This window comes from Miniopterus schreibersii (assembly GCF_964146895.1).
Source record: "Miniopterus schreibersii genome assembly, chromosome: 1".
NCBI classification, from domain to species: domain Eukaryota; kingdom Metazoa; phylum Chordata; class Mammalia; order Chiroptera; family Miniopteridae; genus Miniopterus; species Miniopterus schreibersii.
Window position 1 is genome coordinate 63,744,464 of NC_138101.1, and position 20,131 is coordinate 63,764,594.

General features: G+C 35.5%; 1 protein-coding gene across 1 annotated transcript in view; it reads left to right on the forward strand.

Annotated features, from left to right (window-relative positions):
* LOC308562992 (coiled-coil domain-containing protein 144A-like) overlaps positions 1-20,131 on the forward strand; it is a 37,117-nt gene that overhangs the window by 10,839 nt on the left and 6,147 nt on the right. The window contains exons 3-10 of the mRNA XM_081149559.1: positions 1,129-1,162; positions 1,445-1,586; positions 4,775-4,988; positions 6,927-7,110; positions 7,654-7,791; positions 14,907-15,197; positions 15,769-15,983; positions 17,208-17,418. Coding sequence (XP_081005685.1) covers positions 1,129-1,162; positions 1,445-1,586; positions 4,775-4,988; positions 6,927-7,110; positions 7,654-7,791; positions 14,907-15,197; positions 15,769-15,983; positions 17,208-17,418 — 1,429 coding nt within the window. The remainder of the gene's footprint in view (positions 1-1,128; positions 1,163-1,444; positions 1,587-4,774; positions 4,989-6,926; positions 7,111-7,653; positions 7,792-14,906; positions 15,198-15,768; positions 15,984-17,207; positions 17,419-20,131) is intronic.

Here is a 20,131-nt window from a genome sequence, read left to right on the forward strand (position 1 = left end):
GATTTTGTAAGGTACTCTAAAGTATTGGGTTTTATTAACTTAATAGTTTTATAGATTCTGGGGAAAAAGGGAAGATTTTATTTATGTGTAATAGAAAAGTAAACTAGTAACAATCCATCACAGATAATTACTTTTGTATTATAATGTTCTAAAGTATAAAAACAATGCCTTCTAACAAAGGTGTCATTGACACATACTGTGTGCTCAATACATATATCTCCAATGCATGAATAAACAGTTGCATGGATGAATGAATGCCTGTTGATGAATTTGTTTAGAAAAAACAAATCTTTACTTTATTGAAGGAATCTTCTAATATTGCCTAGGTATAAAGGTTTTTATTTTTATTTTTAAATGTGTAATTTTCAGAAATTAATATTTATAATGAGAAATGGAATAATAATATAGATTTATTTGCTATTCTAGTACTTAAAAACACTTAAAAATAAATATTATTTTCAAGGCATATTGTGAAACACATGTTTTGAAGCCAGATTTCCTGGTTGTAAATTTTGGGTCTGCTTTTGACCAGCTGTATGGGGTTGGGCAAGTTTCTGAGTCTTTCCGTGCTTCATTTCCTTGCTTTGTAAAATACTGAATATATTGCCTACCTCCCAGAATTTGTGGGAGGATTTAAATGCTCTTAAGACCTGTAAAGTGCTTTTAATAATGCATAGTACTTACATGGTAAGTCCTCAGAAAATCAGTATCATGATTATTAAAGAAAGGGTTTTCTTCACTTTAGGACTTAAGTCATACTTTACAAATAGGTCTTAGTGTCGGTATAAGTTTGTTTTCATTGAAAACAACAAAAAACAAAACAAAACAAAAACCTCGTGCATTATTTTTTCCTAAAAAGCAATGCAAATAATAAACATTGTACTTTTCCTTTTGCTTTGACTGTCAGCTTGATCTAAATTAAAAATTTTGTGTTAATATTATTAGTAATTTATTTTCTTTCTCCCTTAATGTTATTTATTTTATTTATTGTTTAATTTCCTTTGTAGGAAATTAATTATAAATTCAGAGATTCTATGGAAGGAGCAATAGCTTTAAATATTCTTTATAGTTTAAGTATGTATGTAATATTTACCTGAAAAGATTGTTAGTTTTTTTTTTTTTTTTTAGGTCTTCAAAGGAAATATCTCATGACGAGTATAAGGTATTGTAAAAAATGTATTATCAAAAATATTATCTGTAGTAAAAATACATTATAAAAGATACAGTGAAAAAATAGAAAATCTTGTTGTAGAGACATTTACTTTGAAAAAAAAATTTAAAAACACTAGTTATTGATAGAAGTACTTCTTTGATAAAATTAGTTCTTTTAAGAATAGCTATGTTTTTGCTTTTATGAAAAGGTGGATATTTATCACCTCTGTACACTTAGTATATATTATAATATTTGGGGGACATTTTGAAAAACAGTATTATTTGTTTTTAGGTCAAAGAGAAATTTAATTCCATGGATGACCTTAGTGACTTAACTCAGTCAACTGAAACAGTTTCAGAACATGGCCCGTCACCTTACTCCAATTATGAGAATTTCATGCTGCTAATTAAACAACTTTGCAAGGATTGTAAAGGTAACACCGTTATATAAATATAAAGCCTTTTTTTATATACTGTAGTAATGTATGGCCACCTTGTGTCTGAACCACAGGGGATATGTTGTTGAGGTATTTATCTGGGAAATACGTTTTATATTAAAATAAAATGAGAGCGAGTGTATACTCTCAGCCGAAGAGCTATGGTAATTTCCACTGTTCTTTTCTCAGTGAGAATAGCAACAGCGTGTTTATTGACTGCTTCTCTCCAATGCCTTCAGCGTGGTCAGGTTATGAAGATTTCCCTCCTAGAATATTGAAATAAGCTCAGAACTGCTTTTACTGTTATTTCATCTCCTGGAATCTTAGTCTGCATTGCAACCATAATTATTATATATTTGAAAAGTTCAGACCTCATCATGTTTAAAACCCAGCTATTGCTTCTCTTTGCTTCATGGGTACTTGAGAAAATGGTGGTGTTCAAGTCTACTATATCCTGGGTGATTTTCTGGCTACTTGTTCTGGCACCTACTGATTAGTGGTATTGAAATCTCAGACCTTCATTGTGAATTTCTCTATTTCTCTTTGCAGTTCTATCAATTTTTCTTCATGTATTTTGAAGCTGCTATTAGATTGCATGATCAGTTAGGATTCTTATGCTGCTTATTAATTTTTAATTATGCAGTGACCTTGCAAATTGCTGATAGTATTTTTTACTCTGAAATCTACTTTGGAATTAATATAGCCACTGTAGCGCAGCTTTCTTTTGTCAGGTGGGAGTGTTGTATATCTATTTCTATGCTTTAAAAATATTGTCTTTATTTACTTTTTTTTTTTTTGGTTTGGTTAATCCTCACCTGAGGATATTTTTTCCATTATTTTTTTAGAGAGAGTGGGAAAGAGGGAGGAAGGAGAAGAGAGAGAGAGAAAAAGAGAGAGAGAAGAAAGACACATCGATAGGTTGCCAACTGGGGCCTGGAATCGAACCTGCGATCCTTTGGTCCACGGGCCGATGCTCTAACCACTGAACAACACCAGCCAGGGCTACTTTTAAAGTGCATTTCTTACAGGTGGCATATAGTTGCATCTTGCTTTTTTATCCCGGTGGATAATCTGTTTTTCACTTTACGTTTTTAGACCATTTTCATTTAATGTGATTATTGATATATTTTTGAATCTGTCATCATGCCATTTGATTTCTCTTTGTCCCATCTGCTTTGTCCCCCCCTTTTTTCTGTCTTCTTTTATTATTTTTTAAAATTTAATTTAATTTTTAAAAAATATATCTTTATTGATTTCAGAGAGAGGAAGAGAGAGAGAGTTGAAACATCAATGATGAGAGAGTCACTGATGGGCTGCGATCCCGCAACCCCGGCATGTGCCCTGACGGTAATCGAACCGCGATCTCCTGGATCCTAGGTTGATGCTCAACCGCTGAGCCATGCCTGGCCGGGCTTCTGTCTTCTTTTAGATTAATCAACTAATTTTTATGATTTAATTGTACTTTTTTTTGGCTTATTAGCTATAACTTTTGCTATTTTAGTGGTTGCTTCAGGGTTGGTTTATGGTAAATGCCTTTAAGTCATCACAGTGCACCTTGAAGTAATATGATATCACATCATATGTAATATAACAAATTTACAATAGTTTACTTCCATTTCTTCTTTCCTAGCAGATCCTCCTTCAATCTGTGGGACTATAGTTTCATTAAGTTGTAGAAAGTTTTTGACCATTGTTGCTTCAAATATATTTTTTCTGTCCCTTCCTTCTGTTTCTTTGGGAACTTATGCATTAGCCATTGGAAGTTTTCTCACAAGTCACTGCTGTCCAACTTGCTAATCATTCTATTCTGTGATGTCTAATATGCCTTTATTTCTTATCCGGTGTATTTTTCATGTCTGACATAATTTGCATCTCTATAAGTGCTGTTTGGTTTAAAAAATAACTTTCATGCCTCTAGGTATCTTTTTGAGCTTTGTTGGGGATAGTTGGGTTACTTATAAACAGTTTGATCCTTCTCTGTCTTGTTGTAATTATTTTTTAGGTGAATCCACAGCCGTGCTTGGCGGAGGGCTAATTATTCCCCACTGTTGAGGCAAGAACTTTCTGCCCACTCTGTTCAGTGTCCTGTGAGTGATGAGATTTTTCAGCCCGGCTAATGGGAATAGACACGGTTCCTGGTGCTACATGAGCACCAGGCACTGCTTCCCTCTGCTTTTTTCAGATGTGCTTTTCCCCTGATCTCTGGTGGTTTCCTCCACGTGGGTACTGCTCCTCTCTCAGCTGAGTCCCCTCTGCAGGTCTCCAGGGTTCTTTTCTGTTCCACTCCCTCCTCTCCAGTGTTTTGACCTGTGATAGCTACCTGGCTTGGTTTCACCAGACCCTCAGCTTCATCACCTAACTCAGGGAGTCTGATGGACTCTACCTCAGTTCCTTCTCCCTGTGTTGTGGCCTGGAAATCCTCTCAAGGCGGTGAACTGGGACATACATCAAGGCAACTTTATTTGTTTCAGGAATCACTGTCCTTCAATGCCTAAAGTCCGTTGTCTTGAAAATAAGTTTTTAATGTTTTTTGTCTGCTTTGTTTTTGCTTGTTTCAGGTAGGAAGGTAAATCAGGACCTGCTACTACATCCTTTTTTTTTGTTTTTTTGTTATGTGCCTCAGTTTATTTTGTGTGTGTGTGTGGTTACCACTAGGTTTACGAAAAAGAAGGTTTGATATATACAATATTCCTTTGTCTTTTGAGTGCATCTGATTTCCACCCTTCTTGCAGATTCAGGCCTTACCCTTGCTCCATCGTGCCAGAAGCAGACTGCAGTGGAAGTTGGCTTGGCCTGTGCCATGGAGGGTCTGGGAGGCCTCCTCCCTCCTTTGTCTAACTGCGTCCTGCTCAATCTGCATGTGGTGCTGTGGCCATCTCTTCAGGGAAATGTTCCCTGGGACCAGTGTTGATCAAGTTCTGTTACGTGATCATAGAATTCTGTTTTCTTATAATATCCGTCTGAGTTTATAATTGACATTTTACTTGTCCTTTTCCTCAACTAAACGTTAAGTGAAATTAGAGCCAGGAGTCTTATCTGTTTTATCTGCAGAGCTCAGTGTAATGTTTTCCACACTCAATATTTGTTTGTTCAATGTATGAATGAGTATGAAAAAGCACAGTCCTCTTTATATACAAAAAGTACTCATATATTTCATTTCTATTTTCGTTTTCTCTCTGATGCAGATTCAGATAGCTTATATAAAATCCAGAATGCAGTTCTTTCATATGAAAGATCAATAAAACTTGGGAAAAATCAGTGTGAAGTACTTACAAAAAAAGTGAAAACAATGGAAAATAGAGTTAGTGGATTACACAAGAAGCTATCAGAAACAAGAGAAATAAAATCAGAGTTAGAACATCAAAAAGTGGAATTGGAACAAGAACTTTGCAATTTAAGGTATTGAACAACTTGGTTTTAAGAAAATATTTGAATATTTTATCCTACAGATATGTAGAAGTTTTTTAATTGCTAATTTACCTTTGGGGGTTTTATAAGGAAGACCACTTCTTTAGTATTGTGGAGTATGAAATCCTTGTAAATAATATACCAAGTCCTTAACAGTGCATACTTCTAGTAATAAGTTAATGTAAATTCTTTCAAATCACCATTTGAATGATTATATAGCAGTCCACCATATGAATACCTCATTATTTATTTAACAAATTGAATTTTGGTTGTTTTTCATTCTGTATTATGTTTAAGGGTGCCGGGAATGTCTCATATAAATCTGTTTCTACATTTCTGATTATGTACTCTGAATAAATTATTTTTTTTTCAGTTACATTCAATATTATTTTTATTAGTTTCAGGTGTATAGCATAGTGGTTAAAGAATTATATACTTTACAAAGTGTTCCCCCCTGATATTCCCAGTACCTACCTGGCTCCATACATAGTCTTTACAATATTATTGACCATATTTCTTCTACTGTACTTTATGAATAAATTCTTTACCAAAGTATTATTTGGTTAAAGTATAAGAACTTTTTGAAAAAGACTTTCATCTATATTTATAAATTGTTCTCAAGAAAGTTCATATTAATCTACATTCCCACCAACACAAAATGAAATAGCCATTTTTATGAAGACAGAAAAATTAAAAAAATTGTGCAGCTTTAGTTTTATAGAATGAAAGTAAAACAGAAAGTGATAATTATTAGTTTATTCAGCACCTTTCTTATCAACAGATAAAATGAATTCCAAGGTCTGTACTGAAAGCACATTTTAATCTTTATTATTGACTTAAATATGGATCTTGTTTTGTTCCAAAAGGGATTTTTTTAAAAATTGGATTTATTGGGGTGACATTGGTTAATAAAATCATATAGGTTTCAGGTGTACAATTCTATAATACACCAACTGTGTATTGTATTGTGTGTTCACCACCCCAAGTTAAGTCTTTTCCCATCACCATTTATTTCCCTTTTTCCCTCTTCTACCTCCCCCTAATCCTTTCTCCTCTGGTAATCACCATTCTGTTGTCTGTGTCTATGAGATTTTTTGTGTTTTTTCTTTGCTTAATCCCTTCATCTTTTTCATCCAGCCCCGCACCGCCCCTCCCTTCTGACAGCTGTCAGTCTGTTCTCTGTATCTATGAGTCTGTTTCTATTTTGTTAGTTTATTTTGTTCCTTAGATTCCACATATGGGTGAAATTTCGCAAAGAGATTTTACAGATTTATAAAATGTATAGTAATGAACAGGATAAGTTGAAAGTGTTACAAAAGAAGAAACATAACAAGTGTAGGGCAACAGATATTAGACACCCCAGACGAGTCTTGGATTACAGTAGTCAGCAGATATGTCTTGTGTAAAGACGTCTGCAGATGCTGGCTTACACTGTAAATAACTTTAGGAGTACCTGTAATATTTTGTGAAGCTAAAATTTTATTTCTAGTGAATATATAAACTTGTCTATAAACAACAACTGCTCTTTCTAATTAGTAACTAAATCATCTGTCCTAATGGAGGAATAATTAGGACTGTGAAAAAAAATGGATTATTTCAACTCTACCTTTACCGAATAATTTCAAAATTTCTTTCCAACAATATTTATCAGAGCTACTATTGAGTAAAATTTACAAAGTATCAGCATGGTTTTTTTGTTCGTTTGTTTTGTTTTTGTTTTGTTTTTTGTTTTTTTTTCCTTTAAGGAATATATAATTTTTGGAAGAGATCAAAGAAAGAAATAAAAACCTGAGACCTAAAAAGAAAAAAAAAATTGGAGAACATAGAAATTTTTATAAGGATAATGCACCAACAATGTGTAAAAACAGATAATAAAATGAACTTCTTATATTCTAAAAAAATGAATAAGATAATTATATTTATCTGCAGATTTACTATAAAAGAAGAAAAAGAGAAGAGACAAAGAGCTGATCTATTATATGAAAAAATTAGGGAGCAATTAATAAAAAAAGAAGAGCAATATATTAAAGAGACTGAAATGAATAGAGAACTTGAAACCACTCTTAGAACATTAGAGATGGAATTGCAAATTGTAAGAAATACTTTAAGTCAGGTAAATTTATCTTTGGTAAAAATTTCTTATTTCTAACAGTATTTTATCAATATTTGTAATATCCCTTTGATTTACATCGCTAGGTTTAAAACAAACTAAAAAATGTGATCTCATTCAAAATACAAACTGTGGCATTTATGACTAAAATTATTTATTACTATTCTTGACATCTAATAGATGCTCTCTATAAATTTTCTAAATGAAAAAGCAGAAAATAAATTGAGCTTAACTATTGACATAAATGTTGATTTTGGCTTTTTTAATGTTAACATACAAGCTAAATTGCCTCGAGACTGTGATGAAACTAGCCAAATGTTCTTAAAGAAATTTTATTTCACAATAATGTATTTGTGCTCTATGAACGAATTTAGCTACCATTTAAATTAAAATTTGAGGTTTTCAAGGAAGATAAAGATCCCTGTGTCCAAAAAGACTACTTTCTTTTAACAGTTTTAAAAGATTATGTTCATAAGCTTAGGACTTTTTTTCTTCTTCTTTTTTTTAATGGTATGACACCGAAAACTAAATGAAATGTGTCTCTAGGTTGTAGAAGAGAGAAATGAAACTCAGAGGCTACTATCTCAAGAACAGAATGCCAGAAAATTGCAAGATGAAAATCTGTCTCATCTCCTTTGCACACAAAAAGAGACAGAAACAGCTTGTAAGGAAATAAATTCTGAGGTATTTTATTTAGTCATTTTCAAATGCATATGTGTATGTATTTGTGTGTATATATATTTAAAAACCAATACTGTACATATGGAAAGTATGGAGGATTTTAAAAGCATATCTGTATGTGGGTGGGGGGTGGGGGTGGCATTTTTGGTCCATTGGTTAAAATGAAATTCTTAATTCAAATCCATTTGTCTTCAACAGTGAAGTAGTGACGTTCACAAAGGGGGAGGCTTTTAATATTTTCCATAGGAACTGATGAGCTTCCCATGATCTCAAAACTATTGCTAGGAACAACAAATGTTCCAGTTTTTGGCAGTGATTTAATTTCCTTGATATATTAATAGAGAGGTTAGTTATTTCTTCCACTGATGGTAAGGAAGAAAGTATAGCCGGCTCAGAGATCATATTTTAGATGTCATTCTTCTGCTTTTGAGAAAAGGAACAATTTGTTCTAAGTAGCACCCCATTTTAATACAAGGAGCTTATGAAGATAGTGATATGCCATCATATATACTTAGTGGTAAGTTATTGATAAGTATTTTATTCCTACCAAAATAAGTCAGTGTATTTTCCCCCATTTCATATTTATTACTCCTTTAAACGTCATGAAGAGAAAATAAACGTTATTGTAGCAACAAATAATTTCATGATTTTCTAAGAAGACCTCTATACATTTTATCTTATTTACCATTTGTATTTTGAAATATAAGGCTTCTTTTGTGTTTATACACTCACACTGGAGACATAGCTGTGGATTGGTGCAAGAGCACTAATTGTGGAGTCAGGTGACCTGGGGAAAACCCTGAACTTGTCTTTTTAACCTCTCCATTCCAGAGGGTGATAACTGAGTCCATTGATGGATGTAGAAGTGCTTAGGACAATGCCTAGGCTATCAGTTAGTAGTAGAGGTAGTTTTTATAACTGACTATAAAAGTTTTAGAAAAGTAGAACATCTAGGGAATATTCTCAGGAAAAAAGAATAAGAAATTTAATTTATCCTAATATATGCAGGGAGAGTTAATACTCTCAGTGTGGGGTAACTCTATATTCATACTGTAAACTCAATTTTTAAGTGTAGTCAGAGTTATTAATCTTTTATTTAATGCATTCTGGGTTTGTGGTGATTCAGAGAAAGGCCTTTCTAATTCTGAGACGCTTAAAAATTCTCATGATTTCTTTCTTACTTTCAAGAATTCATCTTATATTAAATTTTTGAAATTTTGGGAATTTATGCTTGCATAAAGTAGAGGCTTAGATCCAACTTTATTTTCTTTCAGAAGGATGTCCACTTATTGCAACCTTTTTATTATGAAAGCATATAGATTATTCTTTAATTTCAAGGATATCATGACATGTCATTTCATTGAGTGCTAGCTACAAGTCTTTTTGTTTTATTTAGTTTTCTTTTTATTTAAAAACTTTGTTTCAATTACAGTTTACATTCATTATTATTTTGTATTAGTTTCAGGTGTACAACATAGTGGTTAGACAATCATACGCTTTACACAGTGTCCCCCCGCCAGTATTTCCAGCACACACCTGGTTCCACACATAGTTATTACTTTATTATTGACTATATTCCCTATGCTGTACTTTCATCCTCATGACTACTTTGTAGCCATCAATCTGTACTTTCCAATCCCTTCACCTTCTCACCCAGCCCCTCAACCCTGCTTTCCTCCGGCAACCACCAGTCTGTTCTTTGTATCTGTGAGTCTGTCTTAGTTTTTTATCTTTTTTTTTGGTTTGTTTCTTTTATACTGTTCTTTAGATTTTACATATAAGTGAAATTAATGGTATTTGTCTTTCTCTGCCTAATTTCACTAAGTATGATAACTTCTAGGTCTACTCATATTGTTGCGTGAGGTAACGTTTCACTCTTTTCTATGGCCAACTAATACGCAGCTTTATCCATTCATGTATTATAAATAATGCTGCAATGAACATAGGGGTGCATATAATCTTTTAAACTTGTGTTTTGAGCTTCTTTTAATATATAGCTAGAAGTGGAATTGCTGGGGCATAAGGAAGCTCCATTTTTAATTCTTTCTGGAGCCTCCGTCGTGCTTTCCGCAGCGGCTGCCCCAGTCCGCGTTCCACCCGCAGCGCAGGAGGGCGCCCTTTCCTCCGCACCCTCACCCGCACTTGTTGTTTGTGGTTTATTGGTGACAGCCATCCGGACAGGTGCGAGGTGATACCTCATTGTGGTTTTAATTTGTGTTTCTCTGATGATTAGTGACACTGAGCATCTTTTTATATGTCTCTTGGCCATCTGTATGTCCTCTTTGCAGAAGTGTTTATTCAGGTCCTCTGCCCATTTTTTAATTGGATTGTTTTTTTGGTGTTGAGTAGTATTTCTTTATAAATTTTAGGTATTAACCCCTTATCAGATGTATGATTGGTGAATATGTTCTCTTATGTAACAGGTTGTCTCTTCATTTTGTTGATGGTTTCCTTTGCTGTACAAAAACTTTTTAGTTTCATGTAATCTCATTTATTTTTTCTTTTGTTTCCCTTCCCAGAGGAGATGTATCAGATAATATAAATAATATAAATATAAACATAAATAGTTTTTTAGAGTACTAATTTTCATGGGCAGCTTTCTTTTGTATTTTCATTATAATTAATTTATTATGATTTTATTATCTTTATAATGCATTTACTTTTTACACTCTGGCTTCCATTCTGCCATTTCCCTTAGAAAAGTTGAGAATTACACATAATTTCTCATAGAATTCAAGAGACTTTTTTTCCTACTAAACCACATTTTTTAAATGATATCTCCATTACCGTAATGAGGCAGCCAGATAAAAATCAAAGGATAATGTTTTATGGACTGTATTAGGAAGTTACCTTATTTTTTATCTTCACTTTTGTGACTGAATATAGAATTTATATATATTTCATGGATTTTGGAATAACTTGTATGGAAGGTCATTATACAAAGGCATCAGTGTAGGTATTTCTTCATTTTCTCTTAACTTTAGAAATATTGTCAAAGTGTGGCAGTATTCAGATCATTATGGTATGCATACCCACCATGGAGAACTAAGAAACTTACTGAGAACCACCATTGGATTTTTTCGAAAAAACTTTACTGAGATACAATTCACATCATATAATTTACCCTTTTAAAATGTACAATTCAGTATCTCAATATATTCGGAGAGTTGTGTAACTACCACCTCAATCAATTATAGAAACTTTTCATCACCCCCCCAAAAAAACTGCACATCTCTTAGCTGTCACCCTCAGCTTCTAATCTCCCCCTGCCTCGGGCAACATCCAGTCCACTTTCTGTCTCTACAGATTTGCCTGTTCTGGATGTTTCCTATAAATGGACTCACACAGTGTGCAGTGAGCTCTGACTGGCTTCTTGAACATAACATCATGTTTTCAAGGTTCAACCAATACTATAGAAGAATGCTTCATTGTGTGGCTAAACCACTGGACCATTAATCAGTTGATGGAACTCTGTGTTGTTTTCACTTTTTGGCTGTTAATAATTTCAGCATGAACATTAGTGTATGAGTGATTGTGTGAACATATGTTTTTATTTTCCTGCCAATGAATTAAATTGGGTTGACTTCAGCATCTCTTGGCCTTTACTCATGCTGCCCATTCTGTGTTTTCATAGCTATGACTGTTGCCTAATCCTGCACCTGTTTGGACCTGGCTCCCACTCGCCCCTTCCCATGAAGCAGTCTCTGACTGTTCTAACTCTCATTGTCCTCTTTCTTTTCAGCACTTGTCATCTTGTCTGTACGGAAAATTTAGGCCTTAATTTTGCATTGTTTTAATTTTTTTCATGAGAGATAATCTTGTCTAAGTATAAATTTGTCTATGGGGTATATTATTTGCTATGATGGTACCTATCCTTGTACAAGTTGAAAATATTTTAGCTTAACTATTGGTAGGATAAAACTAAATACTTTATACCACACCAATACTTTTTTCTTAGAGACATTGACATATGTAATTAAGCTTTTATTCTCAATGCAGCTTAAGCAATTTAATATAAATAAAACAGAGGATTGTTTAATCAGAAGCTCACTTTTTTTTACCCTCCCTTAAAAAAAAAAGAAATTAGCCTTCCTTCATTATGCAGCCAGAACTGAGATTTACAGATTTATAGCACTTTACCAACCGTAGAGCTCTGGAACGGCCTTTCTGATCTGCCATACCACAACCTCCTTAATCTACTCATCAGAGGACTTGCTAGAGCAGCCTGACGTAAACAGTTGCTGGGAATGGAGGGACTGGGAGCTTTGATTTAGCAATAGAGTCCGTTATATCCATGTCAGTGGCTTTCCCCTACCGTCAGGTCCTGTAAGTGATGTACTCAATCCGGGTGGTGCTATTTGCATTACAGCTCATGATTGTTGCCCACTGAGCAATACAGAAGGGAAGTTATACATTGTTGAAAGCAGAAAAGTACTGTTGGCTAGCGGAATTGGTGGAAGCTTTTTGAAGCACTGAGTGAGGGTGTATTCTGGCTTTATGCTCCCCATTTGCTGCCATTGTCAATGGTGTGAAGAATGATTTCAGTGCGACTTGTATAGGATTTAATTGTTTGGCCCCCTTGTCGAAAAGCACTTGGTCATGAACGTGAGGGTTGATTTCTGGATTCCCTCTTCTGATTCATTGATCTATATGTCTGCCCTTATGGCAGTAATCAAATTTTATGAGACCTCTTTCCCAGTCATCTTCCATATTACAAGTTGTTTCATGTAACAAAAAGCCAGGGTAGTAGAAAGTCTATCTCTATATCTTTTGCTTCTTGAAGGATCCTGAGGCCAACTTATACCTTGAGACTCCGAGGCATGACGGGAAAGTAGGCTTACAATGGTAACGTCTGTTCCTTTTTTCTTTCTCTCTCTCCATTCAGACCTTTAAACTCAAGCCCTGTGCCTCCTCCCACTTCACTTCTATTTCCAGCAAATCTTGGTTGCTGACTTAGTCACCGTTTACTTCATTATGTTTAACTCGTATTTCATAGACTCATCCATAGATTTCACTCTCTAGGAAGGAGAAGATGAAATCTGGACTGTCCGCTTTCCTCTTTGGAAATCTCTCTAATCCATCATCTTGCCATGTATATAAGGAGATCCTCTTTTGACCTTGTTCTTTTGTATCGCACTGGTACCAGTCTCATTCCTGGCATAGATCCTATATTTTCAGAAACTACAGTTCCTTGTATCTACTTTTTTACTTGAAGGAATTTGAGGCACCGCCTAAATCTTTCCAAGGTCTTAAGGGTTTTACAGTCTGAGCTTCATGCTTAGACCCTGTTTTCCTGGAGCACCATGGATTTGCTCTTAGCCCAGAAGCCATTGCTTCATTTTAGCATTATTTGACAATTGGGCATATATGTGGGGGAGGCTATAAATGGGGAACAGATATTTGAAACAGATTTTACTTTTAGCTGCTTCTTAGGGAAACCCCCCTGTCATCCTCGTTTCAGTGTCATTTGTTCACTTGCCCAGGAGCCTTTGCTGTCAGCCTCCTCGGGGCCATCAGGCCTCCGCGCACCGTCCCTCGGAAGCCCTTTTGGTTTTCATTCTTGTGCTTCTCTACATTATTTCAGGTCCCACCTACCTCCTGTTTCAAAGGCACTCTTACACGTGCAGTTTTTTTGGGGGGGGGTGGGCAGCACTATTTTTAATATTATTATCTGTGCCAGTTATTTATTGTTCCTTAATGAACCACCTCCTAACCCACTGGCTCAAAACAGCATTTCTTTCGTTCACAAATCTGCAGTGAGGCCAGGCTCAGTGAGGCCAGCTCAGGTCTTTTCCACTTGCCATCAGCTGGGATTACTTGAAGCTGGGAACTACAGTCACCTAAAGGCTTGTTCATTCATGTGTCTGTCAGTTGCAACAGGCTTTTGGCTGGGACGTTAGCTAGGCCGTGTCAGCTCTGTGCGGCCTGGGCTGCTTCATTCTTCACAGCGTGGTGGCTGGGTCCTCAGGGTGAGCTTCCCTAGAGGGAGGAGTCGGATGGGAGCTGTATCACTCACAGAAGTCACATAGCAGTTCCACCGCATTCTACTCAATAGAAACTAGATACATACTGAAGCCAGCACTATTTCTTGGAGAAGTACCAAAGAATTTGTAGACGTGTTTCAAAAACTCGGCATCATTCACCTTGTCTTAGCAAATAATCATTATATCTACAGGAAAGTAGTTCTTCCCGTGTCGTTATCACTGAAATTCCAGCTGGTTTGTTCCTGTTGTTGTTGTTTAGTATGTTCTGTTATTTTCTGGGCAGTACAAGAATTACAAGATAGCACTAATGAAGTAAGCTGTGTTGTTTTTTTAAAAAAAATTTTTAATTGGTTTTAGAGAGGAAGGGAGAGAGAGAGATAAAAACATCAATGAGAGAGAACCATTGATCAGCTGCCTCCTGCACGCCCCCTGCTGGGGAGTGGAACAGGGGACCTCTTAGTTCATAGGTGGGTGCTCAACTCCTGAGTCACATTGTTGGCAAAGCAGTGATTGTTTTTTTGTTTGTTTTTTTCCTAAAAAATGTAGACCTCATCTCACTAAACTTTTACAGTGAGAGATGTGATTTCTCCTTAATCCTGGGAATCATTTCCTCTTGGAATGCAATTCAAATTAGCATCAAACTTTTGTAGTACAATAATAGGCTTGTGGCATTAGAATCCATATTTATAAGATTCATTAATTAGAGTCTCATTTTGAAAGTCTTATTTTGGGAGTCATTTGTTGACTAAGGCCTAAACACCTCAATATAATGTCCATAAAACTTGTTTAAGATTATGAAGAGTTTAGAGGGGGGAAGAGGTAAGAGACTTTATACTAAAAGGTGACTTATAGTTATTTTGTGGAGGAAGACATGAAACAATCATAGAAAAAAGATTATAAAATTAAGTGCATATGTTGTGTGGCAAAGACTACAACAGCAGAGAATATACTCCTGGTGACTTCTGTTCTTGATTCTGAAAAATTCAGTGTTCCACATTCTAGCCCTCTCTCTACTAGAGTACAGATAATATTTTATTGCAACTGAATTCATTTCAAAATTTTATACTGGTGTTGAGTTAGACTATTCTCAATCTGCTTCCTTCATAATGAAACTGTATTATTTTATTCATGCAGAATGATAATCTTACAGCAAAACTGGAAACTGTATCTTCAAAATGTATACGTCTGGATGAAAAAAATAAACTTCTTCAACAGGAGTTATTATCTATGAAAGCAATAGAAAAGAAATGTGAAAAACTAGACAATAAAAACAAGAAGTTGAAACAAGAAGTAGTAAAGCTCAAAAGACATATGGAAATGAACATGATAGAGTACAGTGAAGTAGGACAGTATAAACAGAAGATTGAAGAGCAAGCGAGACAGGACGTAGCTGACAAATTGAAACAAGTCAATTCATTTTTACAGGTTAACTCATTGATCTTTAATGTGCATTAATTCATCTCACTGAAAATTACATTTTGGATATAGACAGTGTTTGTGTTTCCTCTACTACTTTTAATAGTACTTTATTTTGTAGATTTCTGGAAGGAAGGTAGCATTTGTTTTTCCCTTTCAGTATTTCAGTTTCTATCATTATTATCACTAAATTGACATGTCAGAATGATTCTTACTACAGGATCATTTTATTTTTAAGACCAGTTGATGTAAAACAAGACTATTAGGAAGAAAAGAAAAAATGTGACTTAAAATTTATACCATACTCTTGAATTAAGTTATATTGTTCAACTTTTAAAATTTTAACTGATTCTATTTTTCTTTGAATGATCAGATTACATGAGTACTAATAGATGAATAATTCAGCTTTATAACTCAGATTTAATTCAGTGGGCATTGATGGTAAATATTTTAAACTTCAGCTCTTCTTCACATTTAAAGTTGATTTCTGAGTCATTGACTCAAGACTAAAGAAAGGGAATATACTATAATTGCCCTGGTTATAATTACTTTAAAAATGTATCCTTTTTATTTGCTTTAGACACAAAGAGCATCTAAAGAAGTCTCAGAGCGTTTAATAGAGTATCATAATGCTTCCATAAGAAGTCATTTGGAACTCAGAAATAAAGATCTGGAATCAGAACTCTCAAAAATGCAAACTTCTCTAGATTATAACAGAAGAGAACTGGAAAGATATGAGAGCCTCTATCTAGAAGAATTGGAAGGCAGAAAGTCATTGGAAAGTAAACTCAATGAGTAAGTTAAAAAGCAGAATCAGACAAAATAAATTTAATTCATTGATTAGCCTCTAAAGCATAATTTTTACCTAGCCAGGTTCATGAGGTTAGTAGGATTTGAAAGCTAACTAAATAGGATAACTTTGGAAAATCATGTTAGCAAATAAACTTACCTTTCAAATGTTCTTCCAGGACAGTTTGCATCTCTCCTTTTTTTTTGGTTTTACGTGTCTTTATTTTCCCCCTTAATGCTTTGATGTAGTTAACCTGATCTACTAGTCTTTAAGCTGAGTGTTTTTGAAGCTCTATAATTTAAACATTGATATTATTATAAAATTGCATGTCAGAATTCCCCTAAATAGAAATATTTAAGATAACAACTTAAACACAACGGGTTAAGTTACTCCCACACATTCTGGCACTTGGTAAATTTACCTTCTTACTTGTGATCTTTGTTATTATCACGGAAGGCGCCTTGAGACAAACTCTCCTTGATACCAAGTTTTTCTACCCTGCATAAAGGCATACATGTTAAATAGGGAAAGATTAACATAGGAATGAAGGGCAATATAATTGACAAAGTGGCTAAGAATAGTAAGGTGGTCTGCCTGAAGGCGCGTGTGGAAGCCAGAAAGGGCAGAGCCCACCGCCAGTGCCTTGGCGACAGTGTTATAAGCTGATCGCCTCGGGAGCTTTTTTCATTCATTCTGATCACCAGCAAGGCTGTCTTGTTCTCACTTAGAGGTTGTTGCTGTAAATTATGCCTTGGTGACGAATGGTTAAAATCTCCAAGGTAATGAGTGTATTGTACGAGGGTGGTGAAAGTAAATGCTTGACAATGTCTTTAAGGGGATTTTTCTTTTCCTTTTTTAATCTCGAAACTGGTTTAGTAAACGTGTCCAAGGGCATGCTCTAGAATCCTGTAGGTATGGCCCTACCAGAAGGCCGCAAGTATCACCCGATAAGCTGTCTACATCCCTGATAGCCATGCCCCTCTCCTCCCTACTTGGAATTACTTGTTAGTTAGGAGCCCCCTCCCCCACTCCCTGGAAACTTCAGTACTTCTTTAGAACAATTTAGAACCTATACTTGAATATAGTAGGTCTGCTTCGACACATTTTTGGTGTTAAAATGCTGTTTAGTGGGAAATTCCATGTACTATTATGGCAACTTAAAAAAAAAAAAAGCAAGTCACTTAGGGAAAAATGAAAAACTAAACACTTGTGTTTTACAATCTTCACAGGACTAACGAGAGGCTAGCAGAAGTCAGAACTGAACTTCTACTGCAGAAACAGAAGGACAGATCTGTGATCAACACTCTTAATATGAGACCAGCCCTGGAGATACCTTCTGTTAGAGATCTTAATAGTTTTGTGCCCAATAGAAATTCTACTCCAAGAGAAAACTTGAAGATTCCTATCTTGAGTCCACACACTTCAACTTATGTGATCAAGGTTAGTTATATTATCTTTTTTTCCCTTGGGTTTCAGATTTCTGAAATAATTCTTTGATGAAATTCTGAGTTGCTTAATTGACTAGTGCACACTAACGAAAGTCTTAATTTTTTGTGTTAATTCAGAAAGAAGACAGACTGTAAAAAGATTTTACAATCTTTTTTAAGTCCCTGGATCTTTTTATTTTCAAGAGATACCTATCATTAACTTTATTCAATAAATATGGCTAAAATGACACATTTTAAATTTCTTGAAAAGCTGCATTTAAATTTGATTTTAGAAAATAAATATTATTGCCTGATAACCAATGGCATACTTGGAGATGCTTTGGCTTACTTTCTAATGGATTTTAGTTTGGTGATGGTTCATAACAACTTTTAAGTTTTGCTGCACCCCAGTTTTTCTACCCTTAAGCATAAGCAAATGATTAACATCTAAACACTTAATCATATGTGGATATTTGCTATTTAAATGAAAAGGAGATAAATCCTTTTTATGAATTAAATAAACTTGTGGCCCTAAAAGGTTGTTCCTCCAACCACCAAACAAATTTGAAGCAGTGAACACTTTTCTTATTTGGGGACATTTGGTTTCCACAATTCAGCAGGTTGATAATTTGAGGTCTTTCTTTTGTTTTCCAGTAGGTGGTGCTATCTTTGTTTTCCCTTACCCGAACTGGTGGGGGTAAGGAGGGCGGGGGGAGTGAGTCAAGGTGTGGGCGCCTTAGCCTTGGGCATGGCAGTGGCAGACCGAGTGACCAGGGTGGCGGTGCCAGTGCTGTATCCGGGTTGCCTGGGTCTCACCCCTACCGTGGTAGGGGTGTGTGGCTAGTTGAGGGGAGTCAGCTCCTGAGCCCACTGAGCTGTTACCTCATGCCCTCTGGCCACTGGCAGCACTGTGCTGTGGCCTGGAGGCTGGAGACTTGGCTCTGCTGCTGCTACTGGTCGGTGGTGGTGTGAGCACTGCTGCAACTGGGAAGGGATCTCGATTTGTGGGGAGGGGGGGGTGCTGCTGGACTGTTGCCCTCTGCTGGTCTGTGGTGTGGGGGCTGCACCCCTACTCTGTGTTTGCTGGGGCTGTAGGTTCAGCCTTGTCCTTGGAAAACTGCAGTTTGGGTCTGCCCCTGTTCTTCCCCAAATCCTGCCTCCCCGACACATTCCAGTACTTCCACTTTCAAGGTACTGGTGTGTGGACCTATCACTGTGCTGGGCAGAGGAAACTTTGTTGGGTTCTAGATATCTGACTAGTTGTAGATTTAAGGGGAGATACAAAAAGGGTGTCTCACTTGGCCATGATGCTGATGTCACACTCTGTGCACATTGGCTTATGGTTTTCATGATGTTTTTATATTCTTCTTAATGCAGAGAAAAATAGCGTAGGCCTGTGCTAAGTGAGGCTTCAACTTTGTTCATTTGGCTTAATCATAACACATTATAGAAGAGCAAAGCTAAGGGATTTTAGATAGCCTTTTGGCCAAATAGGCTCTAAGTGCTTCAGATTTGTGAAACTAGACTATTGGGCACAAAAAGAAAATGTGACATACTTCTGTAAACTCTTAACTAAGCTTCTGATGCAAACTTGAAAGATTCTCATTAGTTCTCACTAGAAAAAAATCAGATAATGTCTCATTTTACAAGATGAAGATGAAAGTCTATGAACACAAGAGAAGAAGCAACACAAGAGATTTTTGTAGGAAAATTTTCTGTTAATATTTTTGGAGGAAAGAGGTTTTTATTTTTTAGTATTTCTAGATAAGTTGAAAAAAATCATTTATTTTAAACTTAGCATTGTGATTCCAAGGTATACCTAGTTCCCTTGTGTGGCATGGGTTCACCAAATCATGCTAGACTTCATAAGAGAAAGAAGCACCAATCTATCAAGATACAGAGATAGGTAGCCAAAATTTCTGCAGAATGCCTGGGAAGACTCAATATAGAGTTATTCATGGAATTCTTAGACTTGCGGAAAGGAGGGGCCTTCTAGAGTTGCTGGGAATTTAATTATTGCCACTAGGAAAACAACTAATTCTATGAGAGGTGGTAACATGCTGTCTAAATTGAAAGAAAAGGGTGGGTTTTGGGAAGGGGTATTATAAAACAACAGACTTCTCAAGATTTTTAAGCTGTGATTCTAGAGAGTAAAATGTGAAAAACAGCATCAATACTGAGTTTATCAGTCCCCTTTATTTGCAAGGTCTTAACATTTGGACTGTTCCCACTGTGAAGTTCGGCCTTGTTCAGCATTGTTCTTCTAACACAATAAGGACAATAATAAATACGGCTCTAATATGTGATTTCCACTCTCCCCACATTAGTGATCATTAGGCTTGCCGCCTCTCACCATTACATGAAGGTTAGCCGTGCCCGGTTGATTCTTTGTACTGGTACATGTCACTACATATCTGTTTTGCTAATTCTTACCTTTAGTTTTCACATTCTAGTTTAATTCTGAGATATTTTTCCAATACATCAAAAGTAATTTTACAGTTTTATTCAACTTGTTATTTAGTGATATTATGATAAAATGCAAAAGTTAAAATTAGTTTGAACAGATAAATCACTAGATTTTCTTGCATGTAATTTTTTTCCTTTTTTTAATATGGTTTTATTGATTTTTAGAGACAGGGAGAGGAATAGAGAGAGAGAAACATCAATGAGAGAGTCATTGATCAACTGCCTCCTGCACGCCCCTCACTGGGGATGGAGCCAGAAAC